The 24,827-nt window shown below is 53.2% G+C and overlaps 1 protein-coding gene across 1 annotated transcript in view; it reads left to right on the forward strand.

Annotated features, from left to right (window-relative positions):
• The first annotated feature begins 53 nt into the window (after nucleotides 1-53).
• The window catches only part of Flt4 (fms-related tyrosine kinase 4), a 42,649-nt gene continuing 17,875 nt past the window's right edge, over nucleotides 54-24,827 (forward strand). The window contains exons 1-12 of the mRNA XM_013031016.1: nucleotides 54-139; nucleotides 14,241-14,337; nucleotides 14,760-15,004; nucleotides 15,197-15,309; nucleotides 15,403-15,565; nucleotides 15,756-15,895; nucleotides 16,223-16,391; nucleotides 16,677-16,794; nucleotides 20,458-20,612; nucleotides 20,693-20,855; nucleotides 23,176-23,302; nucleotides 24,513-24,621. Coding sequence (XP_012886470.1) covers nucleotides 82-139; nucleotides 14,241-14,337; nucleotides 14,760-15,004; nucleotides 15,197-15,309; nucleotides 15,403-15,565; nucleotides 15,756-15,895; nucleotides 16,223-16,391; nucleotides 16,677-16,794; nucleotides 20,458-20,612; nucleotides 20,693-20,855; nucleotides 23,176-23,302; nucleotides 24,513-24,621 — 1,657 coding nt within the window. The 5' untranslated portion in view covers nucleotides 54-81. The remainder of the gene's footprint in view (nucleotides 140-14,240; nucleotides 14,338-14,759; nucleotides 15,005-15,196; nucleotides 15,310-15,402; nucleotides 15,566-15,755; nucleotides 15,896-16,222; nucleotides 16,392-16,676; nucleotides 16,795-20,457; nucleotides 20,613-20,692; nucleotides 20,856-23,175; nucleotides 23,303-24,512; nucleotides 24,622-24,827) is intronic.

The following is a 24,827-nucleotide window of genomic DNA, read 5'->3' on the forward strand; positions in this document are numbered from 1 at the left end:
CGCCCGCGCGCGCGCCGGTCCAGCCTGCGATCACACTGCCAGCCAGCCCCGAAGCTACCGGGGAGACCCGCGCCGCCGGAGATGCCGCGGCTCGCCGCGCCTTGCCTGCGCCTGTGGCTCTGCCTGGGATTCCTCGACGGTGAGCACGGGGCGCTGCCAGTCCACTGCTGGTCCCGGGACTGGGGGCCTGGGGGGGTTCCCTCCGTCCCTCCGTCCCTCCCCAGCCTGTGCGCCAGTGGTGGGGGACTCCGCGCCGACGGCAGGCAGGGGACCGGGCAGCCTGGAGGGTGCGCACGCCCGATGGGTCTACCTCCCCCTCCCGCCTCGCCGGGTCCCTGGGACAGCGGGTAGAGATTGCAGCCGGGTCAGGGACGGGGGTGAGCGGAGGGGGTGGGGGGGAGACTGCGCCTTGGGAGATCGGATACTCTCAGGCTTCCTGGCTGAGACCAGGCGCTGCACTCCCGACCCCACCCCGCTCCCCAGGTACCCCGAGGCACCCATTTCCCGGGGCCCTGGACACCCTTCGCCCCGCACTTCTCGCGTCCAGGACCCTGAGATCTTGGCGCCCCACTTTCTCTAGGCCAAGGACTGCAGAGATCAGTGGACCCCAAATCCATCCCCCCCCCCCCCGCAGCTCAGACAGGCAGAGCTCAGGGTTAACTGTGCAGGAGCAACTTGGAATCCAAGGCCAAGCTTTTTTATTTTTAATTAAATGTTATTATGAAGGTGATGTACAGAGAGGTCATAAGATACGGAAGCCGGGAAAAGGCCAATCTTGAGTGAAGGGAGAGGGTTCACTTGGGATGTGACTGACCAGGAGCCTTGAAGGCCAGCCCCAAGGAGCCCGGACTATGGCGCAAAAGGATCAAGACGCACAGGACTGAACAGTTTAGGTGTGAATTGGTGATCTGTCTCTGGCAGGGTGCCAGGATGAGAAAGAAGGGAGAGGGAAGGACAAGGAGGAAGCAAGGGGTTGGATGGAGGTATCAGGAAGGAAGAGGCAGAGAGGGGAGGATGAGCTGGAAATCCACTCTAGAGAGATCAGGGCGGAGGGGGCATCACAGGGCCTTTGTGTTTCATTAGAGGAATGCTGAGAGATTGGGGGGTGGTGGTCGGAATGATCAGCTGCTTTTGCACTCCATAGAAGCTGAATATTGGCTTTGCACACTCTACCCTTTCTGATTTCTTTCTATCCTTTCCAATCCCAGAGTATGAGGCCCAATTTACAGACAGAAAAGCCGACATTAGGACTTGAACTTGGGGCCGGAAGGCTGTCCCTAAGCTTTTCCCCCTCAAGTCTGGTGCTCTGCCACTGGAGCCACCTCCACTTAGTCTCCCAAACTTTCCTGCCCAAGCTGCCTTCAAACCATGATCCTCAGATCTCAGCGTCCTGACTAGCTCAGATTACAGGCATGTACCGTGAGCACCGGGCTCCCTAGATTATCCCTTGCATCCCTACATCCAGCCTCAGGACCAGTCTCTCTCTGCTGCACAGTGTGTGTTTGTTGAGTGACTGAGTGTGGGAGGAGAGGAGAGAATGGTGATTGAACCGCAGAGGTAAAGAATGGAAGACCTCCCCCACTGCCCAGGAAACGTGCAACAAACAGCTGCATGGCGTATCTGAGGCTCAGGATAAAGGTTGGACTGGGGTAGCTGGAGAGGAAGCAGTGCGGGGACCCTGGGGGAGGAGATCCAAGAGGAAGGGGGGCTTGCAGAGAGACAGGAACGGCCTGCAGGTGTGAGAAGGAAGGGATGCCAACGTGAGTGGGAGGTGGGAGGTAGGGAAGGGAAGCCATCTCTTCAGTAAGCACTGGCCACGCATCCCAAACCCAGCTGTGAAGGGGAGAAAGGGTCTTTGCTAGGAGAGGTGTCCCAGACTGGACATGACTATGACTGGCGGAAAGATAACACTGATGGCAGAGAACCTGTCCCTGTGAGCTCTAGTGCCTTGTTCCACCCACTCCTGGGGTGGAAGAGGACCCAGGAGTTCCCAACGGGAACACAAACCCCCAAGGGAGAGTCTGGGGGTGTAGCTCAGTCGCTCAGTGGTAGACACTTGCAGGAGACACTGGATGGTATCCTTAGCCCTGCAGAAGAAATCTCAGCAATCCTAAATTCAATCAAGTACCAAGAAAGCCAGAATGGAAGGCTGGTGAGAAACCTTTAAAGACTATAGAATATCATGTTTTGCTTTTATTTGTTTGTTTGCTTGCTTTGGCCATCCTCCCCCCCCCACCCCCAGTCCGTGTTGTGTGATTTGGACTCTCCTTTGCCCCTCCCTCCCTGCACCTCAGTGTCCCTCTGAGTTGCAGTGGACAGGTTGGTTAAACACTCTGCGCATGTACCTGGGCTGGACTTCAAGGTTCAGCCCACAGTCTGACGCCATTGATAGGAAAGGTGGTAAATGACATACTCAAGAAGTTTCATCTTTGAGGACTTCAAGGGAGGGGCTTCACCTCTAGACAGTGGGCAGCCAGCTTGGGATGTTCAGAGAAAGTAGCAGAGATTTTTTTTGGGGGGTGAAGGGGCATGAGCCTGACCTGAGGACACACCCCTGCCATGGCTTGAAGCTCACCTGGCCGATGCAATTCTCTGCTTTCTTTACTCCTCAACCCTGACCCAAGCCCAGGAGAGTAGAAAGGGAGCGGGGATGTAAGTGGGTGCCAGCAGAATATGGGGGCTGGGTCTACTTTGTTGGTGTCTATGGACCTGCTGGCCCTCGTCCACTTCTGCAGGCATGCTAATGTCCACGCCGCTGGTCAAGCCACCATGCCTAGAGCATGAAGCCACTATGGCTGAAGGGTTCTGTTTCCTTTCCAGTGCACACTGCCCTCCCCCCTCACCCAGGCAGGCCCACACAAGGTATCATAATGGACAGTCCACTGAACTCCCCCAGTATGCCAGTTCTGTGCAAGCCAACCAGCCATGGCGACCTCCTCAGAATGGGCCTTGGCCTGCAGGGTTTCTTGAGTGCCAGGCCAGCAGGGGCCCCAGGATGTGGCAGCCAGACATCTGTAGCCCAGGGATGAATTTGCTCAGTGGTCCTTGGGAAGCCCAGCTGGGGACAGCACAGGAAGATAGTGTCCCTTCCCGTTGAGGGGTCTGCAGATTTCAAGGAAGGGAGTTAGAAGCTGGGCAAAGAACCCCTTAAAGGCTCAGACATACAAACATCAGCTGTTGCATTGTCGGGACAAGGGAATGATCAGATGAAGCTAGACCCTGGGGTTGAGTAGCCAGGATGGACCCATGGATCCAGTGGTTGGTGGGAAGAGAGAAAGAATGCCAGGTCTCTGCCTTAAGAGAAAGGGTGGATCATGTGATCACTTATCAGATGGGGATCCCCCAAAAGGAGAATCAAATATGGAGAAGTCTGGCCTTCAGGACTTTCCATTTAATGTAATGGGGGCAGAAGGAAGACCAGGGAAACTAAGTAGGGTCCTAGCATGAAGAAGGAAGTTCTTCTCTGTGTCTAGCTGGCCCCTCCTGCTTCTTGTTTGGCTATTTTCACACATGGAGCAGATAGATCTCTCTGCACCTGGGTCTGTGTGCCACCGTTTTCTGAGATGGCGTGGGAGTGTCAGATGGGCAGGGAGAGGGATCCAAAGAACCTCTCGCACTGTGACAGACAAGCCGCAGACACGTCCCACTTGGAGGCAGGGATTCCTGCCTTTCGATCCTTTTCAGACACTGGCTTCCTCTGGGATCTCAGTTTTCCGGTCAAGCGGAGGGGACCAGTCTGGGAGCAGGAAGGTGCTGTGGGAGGCTGGGGTGCCTGCTCCGCCCCGCTGTGGGCGGGGTGGACAGTGGACACGCCCCCTCTCCTTTGCCCAGCCCCTCTCCCCCTTGGATGGTGGGGGAAGGGGGAAGACAACTAGGACTGGACAGAGACACAGGTCTGGGTGGCAAGTAGGGGAGCCCCCGCCACGTGGCCAGCAAGGTCAGCAGGGGTTCATGGGAAAGGACTTGTCGGCCACAGAAGAGGACATCCTGCCTGCGTTTCCCTCTTCCTGTGGCAGGAGCCGGTGGCCCCGATTTAGCCGTGCTGGGGGGCCACCTCTGAGCCAGCTGGGCTCATTGATAACATTGCTCAGGCTGCTGCTGGTGAGCAGAGACCTGACCCCAGCAAGACCAGGGCGACGGCCTGGCACAGCTGCCTTGAGCTTAATGCTCAGCACCTGCTAGGGTACCTCCCACCTCTTTGACACCCCCATGGGGTACTGAGGCAGCCCACCTTCCCAGCCCATCCATCCCCTGCTCTCCTTCCTTAGCAGTACCAACTGCACAACATCTTCCTGGCTTGTGTCTTCCTGCTTAGCCTAACCCGTAGCTCTGAAACACAGATGAGAGCCAGGCATTGGTGGCTGTAGCTACTCAGAAGGCTGAGATCTGAGGATCACAGTTTGAAGCCAGCCCAGGCAGAAAAGCCCTTGAGACTCTTATCACCAATAAATGAATCCTTCCCCCCCCCCACACACACACAAAGTGGAGCAGTGATTGAAATAGTAGTGTTAGCCTCAAGCAAAAGAAGCTCAGGAATAGTACCCAGGCCCTGAGTTCAAGCCCTAGGACTGCCACACATCCAAAAACACAGATCCCACCCTTCAGTGTCCCCACCTTCAAAGATAGGGACCAGATTCTTGAATTACAGAAGCTGGTCCTTGCTGGAGCCCAAGGACAACCCTAAACCCACATGCACCCAGCCTGTACCTACTGAGCTCTAGCCAATTACCAGGACCTTTTCCTACTCCAGACAGACTCCCGAGGAAGCTTCGGGAAGACACCCTTAGCTTCCAAATGGAAGGTTGCACCAAGGGCTGGAAGGATTTCATGCCCATTCTAGGTGTGCCCCAAGAACACAGAATTCAGGCTTTCAAGTATACTGAAGGAATCCCTTTATCCTCACCTAACTGGGGATCCTGGTCTCAGTTTGCCTAAATTCTGCACAGTCAATTCTCTTTTTTATATTGTTATGAGTATGCAGGTGTGCACACATGCCCACTCAGGCACACACACACACACACACACATTACACATACACACTCAAACTTAGAGCTTCTAGTTGTTAGTTACACTTTGGTGTAAGATGGTTCATCCAATTGTTTCAAACAAGGAAGTGTGGGAATTTTAACCTTGTGGTAATGAGTGTCATTGTACCTATTCTGAAGATTAGGAAATGAAGATCAGAGGGTTGAAATTAAGATCAGAGGTTGAAATGTTAGATGTTAGGGGTAAATGGATTTCAGTCAGGGAGGTGGCAGATGTCTTGGAGTTTGGTCTCCGAGGGCAGAGGTACCAAGGGAATAAGAAAAAGGAGGAACAGCCGGGCACCAGTGGCTCACACCTGTAATCCTAGCTACACAGGAGGCTGAGATCTGAGGACTGCAGTTCAGTGCCAGCTCAAGCAGGAAAGTCTGTGAGACTCTTTAATAAACCACCAGAAAACTGAAAGTGTGCTGGGTTCAAAGTGGTAGAACACTAGCCTTGAGCTGAAGAGCTCAGGAACAGCACCCAGGCCCAGAGTTCAGGTCCCACAACCAAAGGAAGAAAGAAAGGAAGAGAGAAGGAAGGAAGGAAGGAAGGAAGGAAGGAAGGAAGGAAGGAAGGAAGGAAGGAAGGAAGGGCCAAAAACCCTAGAAAGATAGGCAGGTAGGGTCACAGATTTCTAACAGTGAACATTGCTACCTGATGTCTCCACCATGCCCCAAACTATGGCACCATCTTTCTTTCCCTCAGGTCTAGTTCTAGCCCAGAGTGTCCGCCTCTGTCTGGCACCAATTCCTCCCCTCTACACCTGCCCACACACTCGCCATGGTGCTTCTTTCTTTCCCTTGGATTCCCCAGAGAGTCGGTCATGGGTTAAGCACTCCCCAAGTCCTTGGTGAAAAGGAAAAGACACATGATAGCCCTTGACCTTGAGCTAAGGAATTGTCGAGTGTGATAAAGCCAGACTCCAAGATGCCGCAGGAGAGGGTAAGAGTCCAGTGGAGGGGAGCCTCGGCGCATGACCCTTAGGTGGTGGCACTGGGGATGGCCTGTCAGAGTAGAGGAGGAGGCTTATCTACGAAGATGGCAAATAGAGGGGCTGGAATGGACCCTGCGGATGGGGAAGGCAAGGGAATGCTCAGATCCTACTCAGGCCACAGAGAGCTCAGAGCGGGGCTTTGGATCTGGAGAGAACTGACCACTGGATCAGAACTGCGCCAGTGGAGACACCTGGAAGTGTATGGAGGCTGTCCAAATAGTAGGGTGAAGAGGACAGAGACTGGAGAGGGGGGGCAGCTCCCAAGATAGCTAAGGGTGGCCATCGGGCCAGCATGTGTCCTCTGCAAGGTGAACCCTGTAGGTGCAAAGTGATCTACGAGCATGGCAAGGGAGGGAATGGGTCGAGAGCAAAGCCACTCTGTCCTCCTGCTGGCCCAACAGGCTCCTACTTCGTCTGCAAAACCCATGCTTCATGAAATGATCATCACTTGGACAGCCAATGTAGGGAAAGTGAGAGCAGGGTTTACCCCCCCCCCCTTTCACAAACTTCCACCCAAAGACAGTCTTATTGGTAATGTCATTTGGGACCAGTTGGTCTCTGTGTGTCTCAGTTTGCTCATATGATCACAATGTGTAGTAATAACCCCTACTTGGGGGTATGTGGGGGGGGAGAGTATTAAAAGCGTGTGAGACTGCACCGGTACACAGAAAAATGCTAGGCATGCATTTGTTCTTGTTGTTAGAACAGGATGCATCCATATAAGCAGAATTTGGGGGTCAAAGTGGACCAAGTTGTTTTGTTTAATTGTATGAATGCCTGTTTGTCCACATCCTTTCCAACCTGGGAAGTGTTGTTCTTTTTAGGACGTGTGCAGCGGATCAGTGGACTGTGTGGCCTGTCTCTATCTGTTCCCCTCTCCTCCAAGGCCTGGCTGTGATCTGAGCTTTAGAGCAGGGTCCACTGAGGTTAGTTTGCAGAGGAGCTGGCTTAGAGAGTGAAGAGATAACAGGGTGAGGTTGAAGCAGGACAGAGGCCTGAGGCTGGGCCTGCAACCCTGGGCCTTTTTCTGTGGCCTTCTCACTCCACAGGTTACTCTTTATCTGTTCTATCCACATGCTTCTTGTGGTTACCTCCACGCTGGCTTTTGCACACAGCCCTCTAGCCTAGAAGAATCAGTGTTTACCTCCTGGGCCAGCACATCTCTATTTAGTCTATAAAACCTATTCTAGCTCACATGAAGTCTCAACCCTGATCCGCTACCTCCACATTCTCACCCAGCGCTGGTTCACCATGAGATGCAGAAACTGCCGTTAAGTGCTCAGCTGGCAGGTGGTGGTGCATGGTTTGGTGACCGTGTATTCTGAACTTGCAGTGTTTCTTAATGTGGTTATGTGGGGGTCTGTGGTTCCCAGCAATCTTACCATCTATACCTCACAAGGGGAAGAACTGGGCCTTAGGGGAGAGGAGAGGTACTGAATTGCTCAAGGCCCTCCACTAGAGAGTGGTGTCGTGGAGGGGGATGGGGAGAAGGTATTAGCCAGGATCTGGAGGCTATGAGTCTGTGTCAGGAATAGCCAAGCTGCCCTTGTCCTCTTAGTCCTGAAGACTGGAAGTGAAGGACTCATGACCACTTGAGCCTGACTCTTAAGTTCTGGAGTCTCAGGCCAGCATACACACGGCACTTCCCTGTTGCGGGGTCTGCTGACTCGTTCTTAGGAGTGAAAAGAAGGCACTGGGGCAGGTCTCCCCGACCCCTTGACTGGCCTAAGGAACAATGCTCCCCACCCTCAGCGAGAGGGTGAAGAGGACCCATGCCCAGTGAGGAGTGTCTGACTACTAAATGATTCTGATGGCAACCTTGTGTCCACCATATTGGATTTGGGAGCCCAACCATGGACTGATGATATCTCAGAGCTACCAGATGACACAACCCTTCCTTGGGTTGTGGGTTAGAAATAGGGTCACTGCTCTGAGCCCCAGAGGTGAGAGCAGGCTGTACAGCCCTTGAAGTAGGATCTGTAGTTTGCCAGGCACAGACACCTGTCAGGAAGGACAGTGGACACAGCATGAGCCCAGGAGGGGGGCTAGGCAAGCACCTCTTATGCTCAGCAGAAGCTTTGGGAGATTAAACCAGCCAGGAAAGTGGCAGGGCAGAAGATTGCTGGAACAGACACCACCTAGAAACCGTGCACACCTCCGCATAGCTGGGAGGAGCCAGGAAAGGGGTCCTGAAGCCCCACTATCCCCCTTTGGACGGAATGGTGTGGCGAGCTGGCCAGGAGGCTGGGAGGCCGAGAGGCCTGTACTCAGGTTGGCAACATGAGCGGAGGGAGGAGGAGGTTCCAAAAAGGAACCAGCTGACTTCTTCTTCTTTCTTTCCAGTTTCCCTGAACCCCCTGTGCTAGGACCTGGGCCTGGCCATTCCCTGTGAATTTAATGATCAGTGTAGACACAGCTCCTAGAAAACCCCTCCAGCCCGGGCCTCATCCTTACTCTCACTACAAAAGGGGACCAAGTTCTTTTATCCATCTCTGAAGATTCCCAAGGGCACATTCATAAAGGGGGTACACCTGTGCCCTCCTTTACTTCCAACCCTGCCTGTCTCCTTCCATGGAGACAATTCATGTTTTCCTAGCAAATCCTTTCTGGGCCCATCTGGATAGAATTCATGCACAGATGAAATTCAACCTCACTCTCTGGAAGCACCACTTCCTATGTTGGGTTGAATTCCGCCCCCCCCCCAAGTTTCTCAAGAAAGGAGCTCCTGATACATGGTCTTGGCTTAAAGGTGTGCATGCTATTTTCCCCCACCCCCAGGGGGATGGTAATGCCCTCCTGTATGCTGCTCCCACAGTTTTCCTCGCCTATGGCTGATGCAGGATTCCCGAGGGGCTCAAGGCCAAGGGGGTGTCACAGGGCTGCTGACAGCACAGAGTAGAGGAGGTGTGCACTCTGGCCTTGCTGACCTCGGCCCGGCGCCTGCCCCAACTGCTCTGCTGCAAGTTTACAGGGCCACTGCCCTGCTGGCCAGGGGAAGGAAGAAGCCAGTTCCCGGGGGCCAGGAACAGGAAGGCAGGGGGAGCGTGGCAGAGGCCAGGATGACAATGCTTCCTGCTGCGGGAAGGGAAGAGACAGTAGAGACAGACAACAGCCAGGCAGGAAGGATGCGCCTTTGGTGGGTGGGGGCTGGGCAGTCATGGAGCCTCTGGGCCAAATATACCCAACTGTCTAGCAGTCAGATGTTTCATCCAGTCAGCAGGGAGCCTCACCTTCAAAGCTGGAAATAACCTCTTCCAAAGGCACAATGGAGTCTGACCCAGTTCCAACCCGAAGAAAGACCTCAGAGATCTGGTTAACCATATTCCATCCCTCTGCCCATCCAGCTATCATTTATCTCTCCACGCACCCATCCAACCATCTGATGCTCCGTCTATCCATCCTTTCCATCTGTCCATTTATCTATCTACCCATCCATCCACTCATCCATGCTTATTCCCAACTGTGTCCAGCATCGGTCTATCCAACCAACCATTTATTCATGCAACAAGTATGTATTGAGTCTTTGCTCTGTGTTAGGTGCTGGAACTAGGCATGCAATGGGATAGAAAACAGAACTGTCTTGATCTTGGCACCATGGAAACTCGCTGCTAGTACAGGACATGGATAAACATAAGAAAATCGAATCTTACCAGGTGTAGCCAGAATAAGGCAAGTAACCATGAGGCAGAGATGGAGCCCGAAGAGGACATTTAGATTTTGTAAGGATGAGATCCTAAGCTGAGACAAAAGCCAGCTGTGCGGAGAGCATAGGAGAAGCATATCAAGAGAACAGGTGTATGTGAAGACCTTGGGGGTGGGAAAGACATGATGCAGAGCAACATGGGTGGGCCATGAGAGAGAGAGACACAGAGAGACAGAAAGACAGAGAGAGTGTATACAGCTGGACAGAGGCCAGATCTCTGTCAGGTGTCTGGATTTCTCTCGAAGTGCATAGGGAAGTCACAGATAGGACTTCTTTGTCGTTTTAAACTAACAATCACAACTGCACTGGAAGTGGAGGCCAGAGCAGGCTCAGGAAGCCACGTTGGGGCAAATGCTGTTGTTAGCCCTCTGCCCTCTGTCCTCTCCCCTCCCTACAGACCAAAAGAACAGGGGTCCAGCCGTGGGCTATACCCAGCCTGCCAGGCTTTGTGGCAAATGGACGGGCTGAGAAGCCAAGACGGCAATCCACAGAGAATCTTTTTTCAATTTAGGGAGATGGCTGCTATCAAATCTGGATGTTAGCATTAGGAATATAGACCTTGTGGTGTCTGTGGGAATTCAAGATTGGTCAGCTAGATGCCTCGGGCTGAGTTGAGACAAGAGCTCTATGTTGGAGATAGAGATCCAGAGGTATCTTGACCCCTGGGAGAAAGAATGATAGGGAAGAGAAAATAAGGAGCAACAGGAATTAGTGTTGGGCTGAGGGGACGGAGGAAGCTGAGGGAAGAGAGAGGTCACAGGAGCCAGCAAAGGAAGAAAGTTCTGCTATCTGCCCTGGAGTCCCACTGGACCGGTGGGCATTGGGGGGTCACCAGAAATCATGAAGTTAGGGGTGTCACCTATGGATGAGAAAAGTGAGCTTTGGCTATAAAGTGAAAGAGGGAAACAGAACAGTAGCCAGAGGGAGTAGGAAATCAAGGAGTCGTTTTGTTTTGAAGATGGGAGATGATCTCATAAAGATCAGTGATCCGGAGAAAAAGGAATTATCTGTGAGTATCAGGGCCAGGAGATGCTGAGTATTTTGGAGAATTTTTGGTTTGGGAGCGGAGTTGTCAGAAGCCCTGACAGGCTACTGAGGGGGTAGAATGAGGTATCTTCATCGGATGCTGTGTGTTGTGAATGCCGAGAGGAAGGACGGGACACAGGGAAGTGCATTTAATGAGAGTCTGTTAGCAGGAAATAAAGCAAACACAGCTGGTGTTCAGGGGCTTTGCGCTGCTGTGTGGAGCTGCTCTGTGACATGGTGGTGTTGAAGGGCTGGAACAGAGGGCAGGAGGCCAGGGGGACAGGGTGATGGGCTGTCCGTGGTCACTGCATCAGAACAGGTGCATCTAACAAGACTAAAGTTAGTAGGGGAAGAGTACACCTGAGGCAGGAGAGGAGAAGGGAGAAAGAGAGGAAATCATGGGGAGATAGGCATTCAGGGGGATGGTATGGTTTCTCGTGATGACCGTGTTCAGGGTGTGCCTCTGGAAGCCAGTGGACGAGGGGGAGGAGAGGAGGGAAGATCTCGAAGGCCAGTGTTCTGGTGAGTCATCAGGTGGATGTTGAAGTCATGGAGAATGGTATGAGCTGGGGTGGGGAAGAGGATGGCCAGTCCAGAGCTACAGTCAGCAAAGAATGAAGGGAAGTGATCTGGAGAGAGGCTGATGACAGCTTTAGTGGAGAGAGGGTGGAGCATTAAAAAAAAAAAAAAGCAACCCTGGGGAAGTAGTATCCTCAGCCAGCCAGGTTGTACATGAGATAGGCTGAACAGGATAAATGGTCCTGAAGGAGGAATATAGCTTCCTTTGATGGTATAGTACTGTTTGGGAAGAAGCTCCTATTGGCTCTGTTCCCTTATCCATCCATCCATCCATCCATCCAACCCTCACTCCTATCCATCTATCTACTCATCCATCTACCCCTCCATTCATTCATTCACTTACGCTCTTCTATCTATCTACCCACTGGCCTATCGATCCATCCATTCATGGGTGGGATGATCCATTATTTTCCCATCTATCATCCATCCAACTATTGTTAAATCCAAACCCTGAATCTTTGTCCCACATTGCTTGGTATGGGCTTAGAAAAGTAGAAAGCACAATGCAGTCTGATTATGTTCTAACAGCAGGATCTCTGAGGAGGAGGAGGAGAAGGAGGAAGAGGAGGAGCAGGAGGAAGAGGAGAAGGAGGAGGAGGAGGAGGGATGTTACTTCAGTGGTGTTGACTGTATGGGGAAGAGATGTATGAATCAGATCCAAAGAGTGAGAGCCACAGAAGGGGAAGCGAAGGCAAAGGATTCAAGATATGGAAGGGGAAAAAAATCCCTAGCAATTTGCAAGTTTGGTGAGAGGGCCTGTGTCCTCTCAAGGGCTGAAACAGTAGAGAATGGAAGTGTCTGGAAGATGGCTGCTTACCTGCTGTACCTGGGAAGCAAAGGGAACCACTCAAGAAAACTGGGCCAGCAACTGCCACAGTTCTGTAGCTGACCCTTACCAGAGGTGTGCCCAGATGTGTGCTACAGAGAAAAGGGACAGCCTCTCGGGGCCAGCTCACACAGCATCCCAGACTTCACTGTGGCAGGGACCTCTCTCCCTTACTGAGGGCATACACGGGGCTTAGGCAGGAGCATTAGCTGGCAACCAGAGACCTCCTGTATGCTCATATGCTGTCTTCAGGCCGGACCTCCTACACTACATAGCTCTTTAACGCCTACCTCATCCATACAGTGGCGGGGGGCGGCGTGGTGTCATGGTTCCTCCATAGCTCCTAGTTCGATCACGCATTTGTCTATATACCTGCTTAGCCTGGCCTTACTTGCTTTCTACTATTTCTTTGGAACCCAGCTCACTGGTGCCCTCCTGGGGCTTCCTTTCTGGCCTGAGGAGAAGCCTTCTCTCTGGAGCTCTTCTATTCTGCTGTGAGCAATCCTGGGGGCGGGGGGTGGGTGGTGGTGAGTGGAGGGACATAGAATAGAGAAGGTGAGAGGTTGCCTTCTTAGGAACAGCAGCTCGCCCAGCTGGAGGGCTTGTTTCGTCCTCCGTGTTTGGTAAGGCCTTTCTAGAAGGTCTAGGAGGGTTTGACCTGGAGGGATGAAAGAAATTGTGATCAGAAGCGAGCAGCCGGTGGGCACTGACTGGTGACTGTTTTCACCCACGTTTTTCTTGGTGTACAGTGAGCTGTCCCGGTACCCTTTGGTCAGATTACTTGGGATCAGCTACGGAGTCCCCTTAGCTTCAGGGCAGGACTTTAGGAGGTGACAGGGGCGGGCTGGGAGCCACTGGACTGGAATGGCTGCTCTGAACCCTGTAGGAATGGAAGGGGCTGGAGGCAAAGAAGAGTGAACTGTGCTCCACCCAGGAGGACAGGGACTTGGGGGGGGGGCGCGGTGGGAGGGAAGGGAAGGGCCTCCAGCCACACAGTCCTCCCTTCCTGTTGTCTCAGGACAATCCTGGCAGGATGCATCTGCCAGAGTTCCAGGCCTAGACCTCCCCCAGGGTCTGCTCTCACCACCCCCCCAACACACACACACACACACACACACACACACACACACACAGGGATCCTATCCCCCCCATGGGCATGGGCATGCACCAAAGAACATGTCAGTGATAAGCAAATACGCACACTCACACACAACCCAGATTCACACACCCAGGCCCACAGAAGCCAACAGACCTGAGCATGCAGAAGACCTCTACCTGTCAACGCGCACATGCAAACACGCACACAGGAAGCAGGAAACAGGGCGTTGAGCAGAGTGATGTGAGCAGCAGGGTTGGATCCTATAGGACAGAGGGGCCTGTTCCCACCCCACCCCCTCCCATACACCCCATTGATCTCCAGTCATCAAGGGCTTGAGGGCTGGTGTTCAGCCAGGTAAAAGCAGGTTTATTTGTGTATCTGAGCAGGAGCCCTGTGGAAAGGATGGGCAGGGGGAGAGGGGAGGGGTTGGGGGAAAGATGTAGGCAGAGAAGAGTTCAGAGGAGGCTGGGGCAGTCAGATAGGGTCTGTATGGAGGGTGAGGTGGAGGAGCAGCTCTGAGGTGGGCTCCATGTGTGTGAGATCACACGCAGAGAGCAGGCTGAGGCCTGGGTATGTCTGGGAGGGCCTGAGATTCTCAGGAGCCCTCTTATAAGCAGTGGATGTAGGTCTGGAATTCAGGAGAGAGGAGATTTCAGGCAGAAGTGTTAGGAGGGGGAATCTCATGGTTTAAGTCTCTCCTAGTGTGGGACAGAGCTTAAAGCCTTCTTCATTGGCAGCTTGAGGGTTAGAGGTCAGGGTTCACTGCTTGCAAACGGGGCCAGGCTGAGTCTGAGGACTGCGGGGAGGCTCCCGCTGGCCAGGCAGGGAGCTTACTGGTTGTTTTGGGACTGCAGACAGGGAGATGAGGCTGTGCCACCTGTGGCCTCGGCCCTGGAAAGGGATTCCCTAGAAGATCTAACAGCACCGGCTCAGTTTTCATGCGAACTCAATCCAGTGCCACGTTAACCCCTGTCTCCCACTCCAGGCCTGGTAAGTGGCTACTCCATGACCCCCCCGACCCTGAACATCACAGAGGACCAGTACATCATCGACACGAGTGACAGCCTCTCCATCTCCTGCAGGTACTGGGCAGCGCTTCATGTAGTGGCTGAGAACCCAGAACATAGCTCTTTCCCCAGGGTAGGGAGACCTCCAGGCCCAGTGGGGCTTCCAGACTGTAGATGCCTGGAGGCCTTGTGGATACAAGCACCCTGCACTCGCCCACCCTCACCTGTTCTCATAAAACCCTGGGCCACCCTGCATCTATCTCCCCCCAGCCTTCACTGGCCTCCAGCCCACACATTCAGGAATGATGTCAGGCCCAGGCTTCTCTGCAGGCCAATCAGAGCCTTGGAAGCCAGGCAGAGGCCCCTAGGGACCTCCGGAGTCCCCTTCCTGGCTGGTCTATGGTGTCCCAATCTTGGGGCGAGCTGAGTGATGGCGATGCTTTTGACCCTTGAAGAAGTCTCCTCAGGGCCTCCTGACCTCTCCCATGCTTTGCCAGTGGGCAGCACCCCCTGGAGTGGGCCTGGCCAGGAGCTCAAGAGGCACCAGCCACTGCGGAGAAGGACAGCGAGGACACAGGGGTCGTACAGGACTGTGAGGGCACAGATGCCAGGCCCTACTGCAAAGTGCTACTGCTGACCGAGGCCCACGCCAACAACACAGGCAGCTACCGCTGCTACTACAAATACATCAAGGCCCGGATCGAGGGCACCACAGCTGCCAGCACCTACGTGTTTGTGAGAGGTGAGGCAGGCCGGGGCAGCGGCCGTGGATGGGATGGTTGGTGGCCAAGCCTCACCCGGATGGGACTTCACTTGGTTCAAAGCAGCTCAGCACTGCCCAGCCCTGTGGGGCTGCCCCTGCTGCCCCTTGGACAACACTGACCACCGATTCTCTGAACCCCTGCCCTCCCAACTCCTTATCCCTTCTCCTCAGACTTCGAGCAACCGTTCATCAGCAAGCCTGACACACTCCTGGTCAACAGGAAAGACTCTATGTGGGTGCCCTGCCTGGTGTCCATCCCCGGCCTCAACGTCACACTGCGCTCGGTACGAGATCAGACACCGCCCCCCTTCCTCCCCTGGAAAAGTGGCCAAGAGAGAGGAGGTAGCCAGGCACTGACTGTCGCTCTGTCTGTCCAGCAAAACTCGGTGCTGCGGCCCGATGGGCAGGAGGTGGTGTGGGATGACCGCCGGGGCATGCAGGTGCCCACGCCGCTGCTGCGCGATGCCCTGTACCTGCAGTGTGAGACCTCCTGGGGCGGCCAGGATTTCCTTTCCAACCCCTTCCTGGTGCACATCACAGGTAGGAAGAGTGGCCACTCCCGCTCCTCACCTGCTCCTGGTTCTCTCTCAGGGCTCCCAAGAGACAGTATACAGCCAGCGTCACAGCCCGAGCTGGGGGCATGCCTAAGGTCTGCGCCCCTGGCAGCGATGGGTGGTCCTGTGCGTTGTCAGCGTAAAGGGTTGGGAGTTCACTGTGCGTGTGTCACCAGGCAATGAACTCTATGACATCCAGCTGTTCCCTAAGAAGTCACTGGAGCTGCTGGTTGGGGAGAAGCTGGTCCTGAACTGCACCGTGTGGGCTGAGTTCAACTCGGGTGTCACCTTCGACTGGGATTACCCAGGGAAGCAGGTGAGTTTGGCAGCCCTGCCAGGCCCCGGCCTCCTTCCTGTCTGTGGCTGTGGCGTCTCCCCTTCCCCCTCAGCACCGTTCCCAGGAGTCTCTGTTATATCCCATGCCCATCTGTGGCCCAGGACCCGAGAACATAACAACCCTAGGAACCCTAATTGATGTGGAAGTTTTCCACTCCGAGGAAAACTCTGGCGCTAGGCCTCCTGAGCCACCACTGGCTGGGCAAGGCGTGTGTGTGCCTTGGGGTAGAGGAGGAGGAGGTGGAGGAGAGGGTGGTCCTGCCCAGAGCATCCCTGCTGACCCTGGGCTTCCCCCGGGTGTGGGCAGGAAGAGCGGGGTAAGTGGGTACCTGAGCGGCGCGCCCAGCAGACTCACACAGAACTCTCCAGCATCCTGACCATCTACAACGTCAGCCAGCATGACCTGGGGCCCTACGTGTGTGAGGCCAACAATGGCATCCAGCGATTTCGAGAGAGCACGGAGGTCATCGTGCATGGTACAGCCTGCGGGGGGCACGGAGGGAGGGGGGACAGGTGTCAGGAACAACCTGCAGTCCACCATGGCCTAGGGTGAGCAAGGGTTTTGGTGCAAGTGTGGATGACAGGCCTATAGAGGCCCCTGTGGAGTGGGGGCTGTCCAGCTAGAGAGAAGGAAAAGCTATGAGCACAAGCCCTGCCCAGCTTGTATTAGCCTTAGTCTCCAAGAAACTGGGGCTGCAGGGGAGCAAAATTAGGAATCCCTGGTCAGCCCTAGGTTTACCTTGCTGCCTCCTGTCTGGCAGAAAAGCCCTTCATCAGCGTGGAGTGGCTCAAAGGACCCGTGGTGGAGGCCACAGCAGGTGATGAACTGGTGAAATTGCCTGTGAAGTTGTCGGCGTACCCCCCTCCGGAATTCCAATGGTAACAGCCCCCTCCCATACACCCCCCGCCTCCTAGGTTTCTCTCTTGGCTCCTTTGCCAGGTCCAGCCCAAGAACTATCCCAGGAGAAAAGAAGGGCAGGGTCTCTGAGTCTCTGAAGAGATCTCTTGAAGGGCCTGCTTGCAACTTGATATTCCAGCTAGAAGGAAAAGTTATCCCACCAGGCTGCTAAACCATGAGCAATTTAAATACCAGCCTTTCTGGTATGTGTGGTGTGGTAGGCCCAGCCTGAGCTTTTATCTAAATACTTCTGCATTCCCTTAGCATCCCCGAGGCCCTGCCAGCTGGACACCCTCTCCACGCACACCCCCCTGCATGCTGAGAAAAGTCAGAGCCTGCCCTGCAGCAGGGCAGTTTTGGGTTTCTTAGGGTGTCTCCTTCCAACTAGGAGGGGGGCCTCCTCCAGGATACTCCAAGCCAGAAGCCTGGAAATGCTGTAAGGGTCTGGCAGATTATTATAGAGCTCAGCAAGCTCTTGGGAGGCCTGGAATCAAGCTGAGAGGGTGAGATTTCCCCTGCCAGGTGTATCCAGGGCCCTGGGAAGACAGCTCCCCCCCCCCCAGTGGAGGCTCCAGCCTTGCCCTGTGCTCCCTGAGAGCTCTTCTGAGTGCTCCTGAAGAGGAGAAGGCCATTCCTGCCTGAGTCGTGGGGTGGGGGGTGGGGGGGTTGTGGGGCTTGAACTCTGGGCCTGGGTGCTGTCCCTCAGCTCTACCACTCAAGGCTAGTACTCTACCACTTGAGCCATAGTGCCACTTCCAGTTTTCTGGTGGTTTATTGGAGATAAGAGTCCCATGGACTTTCCTGCCTAGGCTGGCTTTGAACCGCGATCCTCAGATCTCAGCTAGGATCACAGGCGTGAGCCACCAGCGCCCAGCTCTGCCTGAGTCTTAAGCCTCCTATGAGGGGTTTTTGCACTGTCCATCTAGCCAGAGAACCTTTTTCCTTTCTAGGATGGGGCTCCTCCCATCCAGCAGAACAGCTTTTTCTGGTATTAGGCAAGTCAGAGCCCCAGGAATCTCCTCAGCCAGAATTCCCTTGCACTGGCCTCGACTGGAAGCAGACAAACACCTCCTGTTAAGGCCTGAGATGCCCTGGCCCTAGGCCTGATAGCCTTGGGGCCACCCTTTGAGGTCACAGGTTTGTGGGCATAGTACTACCTGGCATAGCAGGACAGAGTTCTGAGGACACTGCTGAGCTGAGCACATTGTTCAAAGTAGTGCAGCTTTTAGAGCTATCAAGGTCCTGTCCCCTGTCCCCCAGGGTCAGCACTGGGTCTAGAGTGTGTGTGTGTGTGTGTGTGTGTGTGTGTGTGTGTGTGTGTATGTGGTGTGGGAGGGGTGCAGCTGGCCATCACTGCTGCATCTGGGGTCCTACCTGGTTCTCAGGCAGCTTGTGACATCTCAGTACAGCTTTTCCCTAGAAAAATCTCCACTGCCCCTGACTTTACTCGAGTGACTAACATCTGCCTCCCAGATATGCTTAGCCTAACCAGTGGCTCCCTCCTGTAATCCTAGCTATTCAGGAGGCTAAGACCTGAGGATCATGGTTTGAAGCCAGCCAGGGGCAGGAAAGTCCATAAGACTCTTATCTTCAATTAACCACCAGGAAACCCAAAATGGCACGGTGGCTCAAAATGGTAGAGCACTAGCTACAAGCAAAAGAGCTTAGGGACAATGCCCAGGCCCTGAGTTCAAGTCCCACAACTGTCAAAAAAATGCTTAGCCTACCCCCAGGGGACTAGTCATTATCCCATATACAACTGTCCACTGTTCAAGAAAATGATTCTGAATCAGTGGATGGTGAGAGGTTTGGTGGACAGACAGACAGACAAACAGAGACAGACAGACAGACAGATGAGTCGATCCTCAGCTCCTGGAATGCCCACAATGCCCATTTTCAGATGGGGCCACTGAGGCACAGCCTTGCCGTGCTGTGACCCCAGACAAAGTCATGCTCCTCTCTGAGTTCCAGCTGCTTTCACAGTTGGTCCCAGCATCTACCTCCCCCCCTCCCCTATAGCTCTGTGGCTTATCATACTCGGTATCCAGAGGGCAGGATTATCTACAGAAGTGAGGACTCAATCTACAGAGTCAGATCTGCAAGAATTCCAGAAATTCCTGATCCTATGGCTTATCAGCATAGCTTTTCCATAAAAACCTTCCCACCACACCTGGCCTTTCCCTTTCCATTGGGAAGAGAAGTCATCCCGTGAAATGCCAGGCACAACTAATCTCTACGGAGCGGTCGCACATATCTGATACATTCTTGTGTACAGGCAGTCAAGGGAGTGTGGACAGAACCCCTGTTCTCATGGAGATCCTGAGCTCAGTAGCAGGAGAGAGATAACACACAGACATGGCTAAGGATTCAAATATATGTGAGGCTAGGACTAGACTTGATCCCCAGTATGCTGAACAGAACAGGCAGGAAGGACTGGCATCAGGCTTCTCCCGTGAGCTGAATACCCCAACCCCAATTAAGGCAAGAAGGAGCCATGCAAATCACCAACTACAGGAAAGAATGACCAAGCAAAGGCTGTAGTAAGCACAAAGATCCTGGGGAGGCTACGTGTCTGGAAAGTTCACTAAAGGACAGAACCAGAAATCAGAGAGCCAGGCAATTGCTACCTCGTGGGCTGCACTTTCTGTCTATATATTGGCTGGAGCTGCCATTCGCCTAGGCCTAGCCCATGAAGACAGGCCCCTTGGCCTTCTCTTCCTGCTGAAATGTGGGTTGGCCATATCTGTGTATGTTCTGCATCCTCAGATCTAACCAAGCAGGGATTAAAAGCATTAGAAAAAAATCAGTATGGCCTATACCTGTAATTGTAGCTATTCAGGAGGCTGAGGTCTAAGGATCGTGGGCAGGAAAGTCTGTAAGATTCATATATCCAGTAAACCACCAGAAAACTGGAAGTGGTGCTGTAGTTCACAGTGGTAGAGTGCTAGCCTTGAGCAAAAGGGCTCAAAGACAGAGCCCAGGCCCTGAGTTCAAATCCCACAACTGACAGAAAGAAAGAAAGAAAGAAAGAAAGAAAGAAAGAAAGAAAGAAAGAAAGAAAGAAAGAAAGAAAGAAAGGAAGGAAGGAAGGAAGGAAAAGAAAAATCAATGTCTGTACCAAACATGAGTAGACTTTTGTGCCCTGTCTTGCCCTCATTCCTTATACTCCTGTAATAACTACGTTCCCAGCACTAACACTGTATCAGGCAGGAGAAGAATTTTAGAGGCTGGGAATGTGACTTAGTGGTAGAGTGCTTGCCTAGAATGCATGAACTCTGGGTTCAATTCCTTAGTACCACATACACAGAACAAGCTGGAAGTGGCACTGTAGCTCAAGTGGTAGCGTGCTAGCCTTGAGCAAAAGAAGTTCAAGGACAGTGCCCAGGCCCTGAGTTCAAGCCCCAGGACTGGCCAAAAAGAAGGAGAAAGAAGAAGGAGGAGGAGGAGGAGGAGTCTTCTAGAGATTAAGATATTCACAGAGGTGGATGTAGGTTATATGCAACTAGAGCACTAAATACACTATTATAGAATGGACTTGAGCCCCTAAGGGAAAACTTAGAACTGATTTGAATTCGAGGGGGCAGGAGTACCAGCTTGGGGCTGGGTGAGGTCCATTCAGCCCCCGAATTCCCTTCCTGGGCCAGGTACAAGGACAAAAAGGCAGTGGCCGGGCGCCACAGTCCACATGCCTTAGTGTTCAAGGAGGTGACGGAGGCCAACGCGGGCGTCTACACCCTCGCTCTGTGGAACTCCGCAGCCGGCCTACAGCGCAACATCAGCCTGGAGCTGGTTGTGAATGGTAACGTAGGAGAGAGGACGGGCAGGCCAGTGGGTCCCTGTGGTAAGCAGCGACCACTGAGCAGCCGTCTGTGCTTCTAGTGCCCCCCCACATCCACGAGAAGGAGGCCTCCTCCCCCAGCATCTACTCCCGCCACAGCCGCCAGACCCTCACCTGCACAGCCTATGGGGTACCCCCACCTCTGAGCATCCAGTGGCATTGGAGGCCTTGGACACCCTGCAAGACCTTTGCCCAGCGCAGCCTGTGAGTGTGAAGCCAACCCCAATCTCCTCTATTTTATAACCTCAGCTGGGAGTAAACTCCGGCCTTTCTTGCCATCCAGAACTGTCTCTACCCTGCCAGGAACCCTTCTCTTAAATACAAACCCTATTTTACTTTTCTTGCCTGTGTTTGGAGATCTTATGCATCCAGTCCTCACCGAGGCCAGCGTCATGAAGCCTTTCCTCTATGTTTTCTTCCAGTAGCTTTCCATGTCCATCTTTTCGTCCATGTCGAGTCGCTTGTTTTGTCAATGATCGAATCGCATTCTTCTGCATATGGATATCTAGTTTTCTTGCCACTACATATTGAAGTGACTATTCTTTCCCTGGTGTGTGTGCTTGATCACATTGTCAAAAACCAGTTGGCTATCAATGTTCTGACTTATTTCTGGGCTCTCTGTTCTGTTCCACTCAATGTCCATTTCTATGTTAATACAGTGTTGTGTTGACCACCACAGCTTTGAAAGTTAGCTTTGAAGTCAGGTAGTAGGCGGCCTTTACGTTTGTTCTCTTGGCTCAAGATTGCTTTGATCATTTTGGGGTCTTTTGTAGTTCCTGATGAATTTTAAGGTTTTTTTTCCTGTTTCTATGAAGAATGTCACTCGCATTCTGATAGGAATTACATGGACTCTGTAGACTTCTTTGGGTCGTAAAGACATTTTTAGCGATATTAATTTAGCCATAAGCAATTCCTGGCCTCACCTTGCCTGAGCAAAACCCAGCTACTCCCTTAGTCCTATGAAAGCAGGCCAGACTGGGCACAAGGGATGGAGCTTGCCCTCACCTGTCTCCCAGAAGAATGAAGTCCTTTAGAGATGTAATTGCGTCCCAGGGAAAACTAAAAGAAACCAGGGCTGGCCCCTCCCCTTGAGTGGGCAAACCTGGGACAGAATCATAAAGCTTTCACATAGCAGGCACACTCACACACTTTAGCTCATCGTAGTGCACATCACATTAGGAAATAGAGTCAGAGAAAGGAGGCAACTTGCATAAGGTCACGGCTGTCAGCAACTGAGTCAGCCCAAGTGCTGACCGACCCGAATTCCTCTTCTCTACGCTCAATGTCAACAGTACAGGTAGCAGAGACCACCCAGACATGGAGGGGATAAGAGAACTGCCAAGGTGAGCGGCAGGCTCCAAGGTTCTAGGGGTCAGTGAAGGGCATTGAGCAGGAGCGACCAGTCCCAAGGGGTGGGGGACAGAGCCCAGGAATTCTCCCACAGAATGTGGCTCTGTCCACTAGTGGGAGAAGCCCAGGAATGGCCTGTGGGTCCAACCCAGCCTGAAATAGCCAAGACATAGAAGGGAATCTTCTAGACCACATATCATGCAACTGGTAAAACTGGGTTTATAGGCCCAAAGTCCAGGAGTCCCAGATTAGATTTCTGACTTCTTTCCCCCGCCCCCCCCCTGCCATGCCAAATAACGAGTCCTGGTGAAGGGCAGAGAGAGGAGAACTATTAATGTGGCAGCCATGGGAAGACAGCACTTGAGTACATCTTCAGCCATTTTCGGGGGTACAGACATTGGGTTCAGGTTGAATAGGGAGAATTGGGGCAGGAAGGTGAGGAAGGTATGGAGAGTTAAAAATAGTCCCAAGGCTGTGTAGGCCCGGTTGACCATTAGCTCAGTCTTTGTCCCTAGAGGAGTTCTGGAGAATCTATTAACTGAAGCAGAATAGACACAAGATGATCTGAATTTGGGGCTGTTTTCTTTAAGATGGTTGAGGGGTCGTTTGCCTACATCTCAAGATGTTCATCTGTGAATTGGGCATTTCTTGGAGCCCAGGGAGATCGTAAAGTTGATTGCAACAGAGAGTAGCTCAGCTCAAAAGACACAGTCACAAAGTTGGGGAACTTTTAGTGAACTCACAGGACCCAGCAAGAGCATCTACAGTTGTCTCTTACGCTGTGGCACCTTCCAGCTCGCTTCCTTCTGATGACCCACCATTATTCTCTGTACCAACTGGAAGATCCCTAGGGAGACCTGCTACTCTCTCTAGGAACAGGCTAAGAGCCTCTTTTGCACCCATCCCCATCCCAACAGGAGACAAAGGTGTTGCTATAGACAGGCTTGGGAGGAAGGGGGAGAAGAGAGAGGGGAGGGGAGGGAGAGAGAATATCAGAGGTAGATTAAAGTATGCTTTCTGGAATAGAGTAGAAACATGTACCTCTGGGAGCTGGGTGGGCAGAATTCAAGGTGGACTTTATAAAAAAGGGTACAACCAAAGTGGAACAGAGTAGTCCAAGTGTGTAGGATGCCCATATCTCTGATCTGTTCATGAACTTTTTGGTCTACGGCAGCCGGCGGCGACAGCAACGAGATCGCATGCCACAGTGCCGGGACTGGAGGCAGGTGACCATGCAGGATGCTGTGAATCCCATTGAGAGCCTGGACACCTGGACAGAGTTTGTGGAGGGCAAGAATAAGGTACGTGGCAGCCAGGGGAAAAGAAGGAGGGAGGTGAAGAGGCCTCTCTTCTCGGCTTCTACGAAGCCTGCAGAGGTAGGAAATCGCAGGGGCGGGGAATGTGGCTTAGTGGTAGAGTGCTTGCCTAGCATTCAAGAAGCCCTGGGTTCGATTCCTCAGTACCATGTACACAGAAAAAGGCAGAAGTGGCACTGTGGCTCAAGGGGTAGAGTGCTAGCCTTGAGCAAAAGCAGCTCAGGGACAGTGCCCAGGCCCTGAATTCCGGCCCCAGGACTGGCAAAACAACACACACACACACACACACACACACACGTGGTCTTTTTGCTGTGTCTGGACCTCAGCTTCCCTGCTTACATATTGGGGGGTCGGGGGGAAGCCGGCTCTTTGGCTGGGGCTGGGGGGCTGACTGAATCTCCACTGAAGGCTGCTGAGTTGCTGGACCAAGCCTGGGGGCAATGTTGAGAAGAAGCCAGGAGGGGGAGGGGGAATGAACAAAGGCACCCACTTCCTACAGTCACTTCCTGTTTTCCTACACACCTCCAGAGCCTCTTCCTGTTTCAGGCCTGGCCAGGAAGTGCCCGGCTTGGGGTGGGGGTGGGAGGGTCTTAGGAGGGTAGGCAGGGCCTATGGCCCTCTCTCCTCCTCTAGTTCTCAAGTTCCTTACTCCCTGAGGGCAGAATTTTTCTGGAAACCTAGGATACCCTTCCCCCCCCCTTTGAGATTACCCTGGACATCGGGAGAGGTGCTATGTGCTCTGGGGTTAATTAAGGTGGGCACATCACAAAGATTGACATAGTGGCCAATTGTTGACATTAAACCACAGTTAGGGACCCTAGTTAGGGAGTGAGTGTCCCCTGGAAATGACTACAGTCTGAATTTTATCCCTGGCTTAAAAGTTTCCAAACTGGCTCCAAACCAACCCCTCAATATGGCCCCAGTCTGAAACCATAGACAAGAGCTCTCTCTCTCTCTCTCTCTCTCTCTCTCTATCTCTTTCTTTCTCTGAGGGCCTTGTCTCCTCCTCCTCCTTCATATTCCTGATGCTGTCTCTCTGAGTTTTGGTTATCGCCACCTTCAAAGCCCACTCCCCATCCCCCCACCCGCCCGCCTGCCATTGCTGTTGGGCACATTGGTCTCCTTGCAGAAGGAGAGGGTCCAACTCAGGGAAAATCAAGTCAAAAATGGATTTTTGTATCTGTGCTCTGCCTAGACGGTGAGCAAGCTGGTGATCCAAGATGCCAACGTGTCTGCCATGTACAAATGTGTGGTCTTCAACAAGGTGGGCCAGGATGAGCGGCTCATTTACTTCTATGTGACCAGTGAGTGACAAGCCTGTCCCTCGGGCGGACCCCTTCCCCTGGGCAGGACTGGGTATATTGTCAAGAGCTGAGTTTGGGAGGATTGAGTTTCTGGTGATCACAGACACCCAAGAGGGAGACATCCAGGGTCCAAGGGACTGGATGGAGGGATACACATTGAGAGATAATCACTATATGAGCACTGGGTGCTGGTATGCTGAGGTGGA

Source organism: Dipodomys ordii, unplaced genomic scaffold (genome assembly GCF_000151885.1).
Source record: "Dipodomys ordii isolate 6190 unplaced genomic scaffold, Dord_2.0 Scaffold135, whole genome shotgun sequence".
Taxonomy (NCBI): Eukaryota; Metazoa; Chordata; class Mammalia; order Rodentia; family Heteromyidae; genus Dipodomys; species Dipodomys ordii.